Genomic DNA, 8,079 nt, shown 5'->3' with positions numbered 1-8,079 from the left:
GGTATCTCATAATTAAAAAAATAAATAAATTTTTTTTGAGACCTATTAAATTTTTCATAAACTATCATCTAACATAAACATTTGAAAGATTATTAGCTAAATTTATACATTTGGCCGTCCAACATTTGTTAATTTTGCCAAAATGTACAATTACAAAAAAAAAATATATATATTTATTTATTTTCAGTACTTGTAAGAAATATATATAATGGGGGTTTCTTTAGTTATGGAATATTGCAGTATTCATTTATTTAAATTATCCGTGCACATTATTATTAGATTTTTTTTTTTTTTAAATTCATGTCTCCTAATAGTAATATTTAATCGAAATAACTTCCCCTCCCTCTTGCATCGATATCTTTTTCTTCTTGGATAAGGTATTTACTTTCGCGAGGGCGGGAGAACCTGTCACTTACATGACATCACAGCAATAGCAAACCACAACCCTCCAATGATCCAATCAATTCCCCATGGACAAAATCAAGTCCCGCTCTACTTTTTTTTTTCTTGTTTGAGAAGCCATTAAGCAGTGTTGCCAAGTCCACTGTTTTCCCGCGGAATCGGGCTACTTTTACATTGTTGCCGAGGGTTGTTTTTCATGTCTGCGTGTTGGAGCGACCCCAAATAACATGATATTTAGCCTCTGGAATGTGAATTTTACCAGGAAAACCCCGCAAAATACGCGGATTTTACCCCCCGGAACACGATTTTTACTGTGGGACCCTCCATGAAACGCGATTGGGCTAGTTTTGAGTAGCAATTGGGCAGGTTTTGTTGTGAAAACCTGGCAACCCTGCCGTTAAGTGTGTGTCTCAATCAGCTCCCTAGTTCTGCAGTCAAGGCATTTATCAGGGAGTCGGCCATTTTAAGGGGTGTCTGTAATTGCAAAATTCTTCCAGTGCACTGAAATGTTTGCTCCCTAAAATATCCCACAATGCACCACAAAAACCAGGGAGCACCGATTCTCACCATGCTCCCTTACTGGAAATAATGTTACATTTATGAAGCTTTTAACGAGCCAATTTATAATGATACGTGAGATTTGAAAAGACAAACCATTATTTTTTTATAATATGTCAGTATAAACACATCGCTTGACAGGTAGTGAACACATCTAATTATTAGCATTTATAATTAATATTCAGCTGAAATGTTGTAAGGATATGTAACAGAACAATGTGTTTAAACAGCATAAAAATGAATATTAAAAAGATATAGGTCCTGCATGTTGGTGATTAATACCAGCAGTAACATTCTACAACGTTGAACGTTTTCATGTCGCCTGAAATTGGGTAATAACATCATTACTCAATTTCCGGCGAATCCGTGCATTGGTAAGGTCCCTGGTGAACCGGGGAGCTGTTTGAGATGCACCCGTTTCACTCAGATAAACATCACGATAGGGAACAAAAGACTATCGAAACTTCTGTTTCTTGCCCAATTATGATGTTTATGTAGCCTAATGTTTAACTAGAAAATTGCAAATCTCAAACACCAACATTTTATTCATAATGACTCTTGCTTCTCATGTAAACAAAACACATGCACCACAATACAAATTAGCGTGTCTTATTTATTGATGGCTTTTTTCAGCCATAAAGTTCTGGGTGGACATAACTCATTTTTCTCTCATATTAGAGTGTCAGCTCAACAGACAGTTTACATAACCAGTCCGACCTTTGTTTGGGATGCAGCTACTTTATGAGCCAGACCTGTTTTTGGACAGAATGCTGATGTGCTTGTTAAACTACCAGAGCAGTTTTCATTTTTATAGCTGGTACATATCTGAAACCGTTTTAAAATATTGCAATTGTCTCTGAACAGGGCCTCATGCTAAGAAGTCACTAGGGGACCATTCTTAATGCCAACAGAGGAAAAGTCATGAGAACCGGGTTTTGTTGGATGGCTAGAAACAATGAGTCATCAGGGGGTGTGTATGTGTGCATTTGTGTGTGTTCCAGTGTCTGTTTTTGAATGGAAGCAGATGGAAAAGCAACAGAAATGCTGGTTGGTGTTCGGTATCTCTCTTACTATTCCATTTTACAGAATGCCTTAGGCCTCACGCTATATAAATAATAAGGTATTTTCTTCAAAGACCAATTCAACAGGTGTCAGGTGAAGACTGCGGTGTAATCACACATAAAACATAAAGTACAAACAAGTAGACAAAGCATGGGACAAATTATTTCTGAGGGCATATAATTTCAAGGTGACCCAGGATGGATTTGGATTTTGGTTATCTAAATTACAGTTAAAAATGAATGAAAAACAAGAATAATATGACAGGGTTAGCTCCAGAAACAAAGTGTGTACAGGTGTCAACAGGCTTCAGGCCTCAAATATATTAATCAGCTGCATTGACCTTAAACCAAATTCAAGTCGAAGTATTTGAATATTTTATGCTAATGTTTATGCTGATGTAACTTACTGAATATGGTCATATTCCAAGAAGCTTTCGAGCCTTTTAAAAAATGTAAAGTGCATATAAACATGCACAAGAGTGCACCAGTGTGGTGTCACAGTTGGTCGTAAAAACATTGAGGAGGAGGATCTATTTGCAGCAGTATCAAAGTTTATGAAACAAACACTCAGAACACTAGGAAACAGAACAACCGAATGAACTGAAAGAAACACAAGGCTGTAATACGCAGGTGAATGAAACTAAATTAACAACAGGTGTAACACATAACCAAATCAATGAGAAACCATAGCAACAAACTGAAAACAAGAGCTGTGTTCAAAATCTCCCCCTACTCCCTTATTCACCATTCCCTACATTACTACACTAATGTAGTCCACTTGAAGGAGTGAATGAAAACAAGTAAGTGAATTCGGACACTGAGTGTGCCAGAAGGCATAGTTTTTGTTTGTCGTTTAATAATTATTTGAAACGTAAACTGGCAGCTCCAGTAGTAATGAAAAGATTTATCTTGAACTCTATCATAGAAAATATGTACAAACTTTAATTAAACAATTTAATAATCAATTAAAAATAAATTTATACCTGTATGATATTGTGCTGTACCCACATTGGCTGTACCCTAGCGGTTTGGAGAATGGATGGATGGATGGATGATTCAGCTGCAGGCGTCATCTTCTTGCGTGACGCTGGAATTAATTCGACATGACTCTCACAGTGCATTATGGGTATTCTCTAGCCTTTGAGTGTAGAGTTGTACACTCATTATTGCGGTGCATTTTGCGATTGAATGAGTGCACTTGATAACGTCCACTATGGTTTCGGACACCACTACAAGTGGCTTTCGCCTCAAATAGTGTAGGGTATAGGGGACAATTTCGGACACAGCCCAAACCAAGCAGAAGTCACAGAACTAAAACACATAGCAAACCCAGACAATGTTGAACACTGTCAGAAATACAATAAATATTAGATAAAAAACTATTTTTATAATGTATTTTTACGTCAGTCAAAGTTGAAAAGAGCTTTACAAATAATTTTGAAATTAATTAACAATGTTTCTCTTCAGGTTTTTACATCAACTATTAATTTGGGAAAATTGGGAAAAAATACACTATCATACACTACATTATTTAATAAATTGATTTGCCTTCAGTACAGTCACAATATATTTAATTTGGTCGTGTTGTTTATGATAAATGGGTCTATGTACATATTGCAAAAGTAAGTGAAAAATAATGAGAGCTCATTCGGTATCCTGTAACAAGAGCCTAATGCCTGACGCTGTAGAAGACATGAAATGTGTTATAGTAATATCTTACTATGGAGATAATGAATATAGCTGCAAGGCAATATGAAATCACATCTCTAAAGGAATGCCCAAAGATAAGCTACAACTGTGGAGTCCTTGTGTGAAATTGGCTAGAAGTGAACACAGTCCATTCCGAAGGCTTAAATATTAACTTTATCATGTAGCCAAACCTCTCAAACAGTGTTTACAGAATACTTCCTAATGATCATTATGTGTGAATGGGTTTTATCTATCATTTACATTTAGATAGAGTCATTTTCATTACCTGCAGAATTTCTTCTATGTCAGATGTGCTTGTATCAACTGTCTCTTCAACATTCAACAACTCAACAACATTCTAGCTGGTACATATTCTACACAAGTGAAAAGGGCAAGAAATAAATTTGTCATCACACATTATATGCAAATGAATGGATATTTGCATGCACTGCTGATAATGAATACTATTCAGAGTAAGTGGGTTTGGAACCAAGAATTTATGAAACAGGTGAAAGGCCGGAATTCCCTTACACACCCATAGTGAAGGTGAGGAGCGGGGCTGATTGAAGCTCCTGACAGACATGCGTGGATCATTATGTGAACACAATTCAGCAGCGAGACCTGTGCTGCCAGATTTGAAGTACCATAGTGCATCTATGCGTGTGGGTTTCTTAGCATTCCTCTGCCAGGATGGGCCTACTTTGGAACTCAACACACCCAATGCAAAGTTGTAATAATGAGCTTGTGTGCAATTAGATATCGTGAAGTTAATTTTTTAGTTGTGGTGGGCACAAATGACAGTTCATTCTCCTCCGGGGTACAGTCTTGTATCTGATAAACATGTAGTATGAACTATGGGGTGTGTACTGCTTTGCACTGAGCATATCTCTCAGTGCAAGGTGCATTATCCAAACATGGGTGGAGAGGCCAAAGTATTTTAAACATGTAGTTGTGAGCTAACAACCAAAACAGAGTGCCCTACCTGACAGTGTAAGAATGAAGCATGCATCTCATATCAAGGATTTTTTAAAATCCTCCACCAATAGGCAAACCAATACAGTATAACAATTTATTGGCAAATATAGCAAAAAGGCAAGTGATTTATACTATATTGATGCATATATTTCTAAAATATATGTAGAAATCACATTAATCAATCTGATTTGTAATGAAAGAGGAGTGTCGGTTTTTCCGGGTGTGATGATTTAAGGTTCAATGGCAGGAGTGTCAGCACCTGTTTTGTTAAATACACAACAGCATTTTCTAGCCATTAAAGGTGTGTCGCACAGTTTCCCTTTGCTTAAAATATGCCTAAAAATGCACCTAGAAACCATAAAGTGCAAATATGCTAGTCATCCACTGAGGTATGCTGAGACATTGTTGGTGACAACACGGCTTTACAACTTTTGTCTCTGCAGAGGATACGCTTCAGTCGTGAAGTTTTGCTTTACACCCATTTCTCTTTCAGTGACACTTAGGTTCTAAAACAGATTACTTATCCTTTCTTTAGGTCAAAGAGGAACATTTACAACCACTGAAAGTGCTGTTTCGGTGAGAGGCCAAGAAAGGTCATTACTTTAAATGTTCTGTTTCAGCTAAAACAGTAATTCACCATGTAAATGCTTTAGGCCCGGTTTTACAGACAGGGCTTAGACTAAGCCAGGATTAGGCCTTAGTTCGATTAGGGCATTTAAGTAGCTTTTATAAACGTGCCCTAGAAAAAAAAACATTACTGGTGTGCATCTTGAGACAAAACAATGACACTGACATATTTTAAGATATGTCAGTACAAGTTCCTTTCAGTTAAAACAGCTCAAACATGCATTTTAGTCTAGGACTAGCTTAAGCCTTGTCTGTGAAACCAGGGGAAAGTTTGTGAAGTTTGTCCGGACCTAGATATTGTAATTGTTGTTTGGCTTCGTCCAGCATGTCTACACATTCATCAGACTACAATTGGTCTCATCATTGTGCATTTGCTCCAAAAGACATAGATGACGCTCAATGTGTATTTTCAAAGTCCCCCTGTAGTCAGTAATTTTATCCCTTAAAACTCATCTTTGATCACCAAAATTACATATTTAAAAGTTTTTTTCCTGTGAAAATGTTTTTTTGTTGCCTTAAAATAGCTTGAATGCAACTCTACATCCTTGCCTCATTTATTATACACGGATCTATGAATATGATAATTAGCCCCGCCTCCACTCACTCGCACAAGCTCAGAGATCCACTCGGTCAACTTACTGAGGTAAACACTGCACAGTGATATCGCTTTTTACAACGTCGGACACACAACGGTAATTAATAAGTGTTTTGCTTGACTACGTTATCAAACAGCTAATAATGTGTTGCTAATGTTACTCCAAACTTATTTCTCTACAATATTCACCTTTTGGAATGGGCACACTGTCAGCAGTGTAGTGATGCACAAAGCACAGAAGTCACTTTTAAACCAAGCAGAATTTTGTTGGTCAATGTGGTAAAAAACTTTAACCTGTTGCAAAATTTCCAGTCACATGAATTCCTAATGAAATGACTGGATAACACCCATGAAATTTCGCCAAGCAACAGCAAATGTAACTGCACCTTTAGGGTTCAAGTTTTGTTGGGTGTTTTGTATCGTATTGTTATTGTTATCGTATCGTATAGTTAGGTTTCATTTCCAGTACAAGTTTCTAGTTTCTATACCGCAAACTAAAGATTCTGTAACTGTGTGTTTTAGGTATCTCTACATGGTATACTACATTTCCATGTTGTTCTGGAACTCTTTTGGGCATGCAGAGTGAGTCCAGAGAATGGCTGAATCCTCCCTGAGACTGTGGATAAAGCAGGAAGCCAAGGCTCAGTGAGTTTGAAAACCTCCCAAAGACCCTCTGACACACAAAACTGCTGTGTTGCAGCAATCCTGTTATGGCCCGGCCACAGTTCAGCAAACCAGACTGGCCATGGTCTCAAATCCCCAGCAGAAAATCTCAACAGAGCAATGATTATCAGCCACCATTGGCTAATCACTCTATTCATTCCTTCAGAATTTGCTTTTGTTTTTGTTTTTGTAAGATGTCAAAACGCCTGGAAAATCTGATTAGAAAATGTAGAGCTGAAAGTGGCTATGTCAGTGTAACATGTATATATAAAAGAGTCATGGAGTGGCACTGACACATACAGTACAGGTGACAACCACACCCAGGTCAAGAATGAGATTTAGAAAGAACCTGCTTGGCTGGGTCAGACATGGCAGACAGTGCAGCCCCACCTACATTCTACAACGGGGAGGGTCTGAGAAAACCAGCCAATCCTGTCCAGCCACAGCCATTTAATTTATTATAAAAATGAGTGTTAAACATGCTTTTTAAGAGGTCATAACTGTTTGAGACCAATATGATGCGTTGTTGAAAATGTCACTTTAGGGAATCTGCTGTCAAAAGCTGTAATTCTTCTCTGCTTGCTTAACAAAAGGAACATTGCCTTTCAGATAAGGAAGAATGTTGACAGAATGACTGTGAACGGGCAGTAATGTGCTCTGATCTACTATGCTATCTGAAACATGCTGCCACACCCTTTCTGTCACTCTCTCTGTCACCTTACTCCGCACATCACGATCTCATTCAAAGTATGTCAAGCGTTGTAGTCACCATGGCACTGAACTCCATGAAGTGACTCTTTTCTTTCTCACACTGTAAACCCTAATAAGTTGAGACTACTCAAATGATTTGAGGAAAGTGATTCCCTCAGTTCAATTGAGTAATGGAGAAATTGACAAGTCAGTTTAACTGAGTTGACCTAATATGGTCTTTTCATTGAATTAACTTAAATGTTTAAGTACAGATTACTTAAAAGGCAAGTAGGCAAGATGTCAATATCACTTACTCTAAGACCTGAAATGATGCACACTTGTGTTTAAAGCAGTGTGTAAACATAAGTGCCAGTCATCTGCAACTTGCGACACACTTTAAATATTGAGTATAAGTATGCATGTCAGGAGTCTGGAGGATAACATGGCTAACTGCACTGTGATGTCTCACTAAAGTTGTCACAGCACTGCGTTACCAAACTTCACCACTAGGGGGAGTCACATCGTTTGACAGATTTGGAAAAGGTGTTTCAGGTACTAAATAATAAATAAAAATAAAATATATGATAAGATGCTTGTTTGAAGCTGAATAAGATACATTTAAAGACAAATTTTGCAATCATTCATCATCTTATTCTAGGATAATGTATGATGGCCAGTAAACAGAACTGAAGAATTTTTACTTGAAGCAAAAGATTTTTTTTTTTTTTTTTTTTTTTTTACATGGTAACCGTAGTTAAGAGAATACCATATCATACTAAAGTTATTGTTTCTACAATAAAATAGTGGTAACTTGATATT

At 37.2% G+C, this 8,079-nt stretch overlaps 1 protein-coding gene across 1 annotated transcript in view; it reads left to right on the top strand.

Moving 5' to 3' along the window:
- Positions 1–6,487: 6,487 nt before the first annotated feature.
- Positions 6,488–8,079, top strand: part of si:dkeyp-72e1.9 (syntaxin-binding protein 4) — a 53,999-nt gene continuing 52,407 nt past the window's right edge. Inside the window, exon 1 of the mRNA XM_051888060.1 lies at positions 6,488–6,552. Within this exon, the coding sequence (XP_051744020.1) occupies positions 6,503–6,552 (50 nt within the window). The 5' untranslated portion in view covers positions 6,488–6,502. The remainder of the gene's footprint in view (positions 6,553–8,079) is intronic.

This window comes from Ctenopharyngodon idella, chromosome 3 (genome assembly GCF_019924925.1).
Source record: "Ctenopharyngodon idella isolate HZGC_01 chromosome 3, HZGC01, whole genome shotgun sequence".
NCBI lineage: Eukaryota > Metazoa > Chordata > Actinopteri > Cypriniformes > Xenocyprididae > Ctenopharyngodon > Ctenopharyngodon idella.
This window is presented reverse-complemented; position numbering and strand designations above follow the sequence as displayed.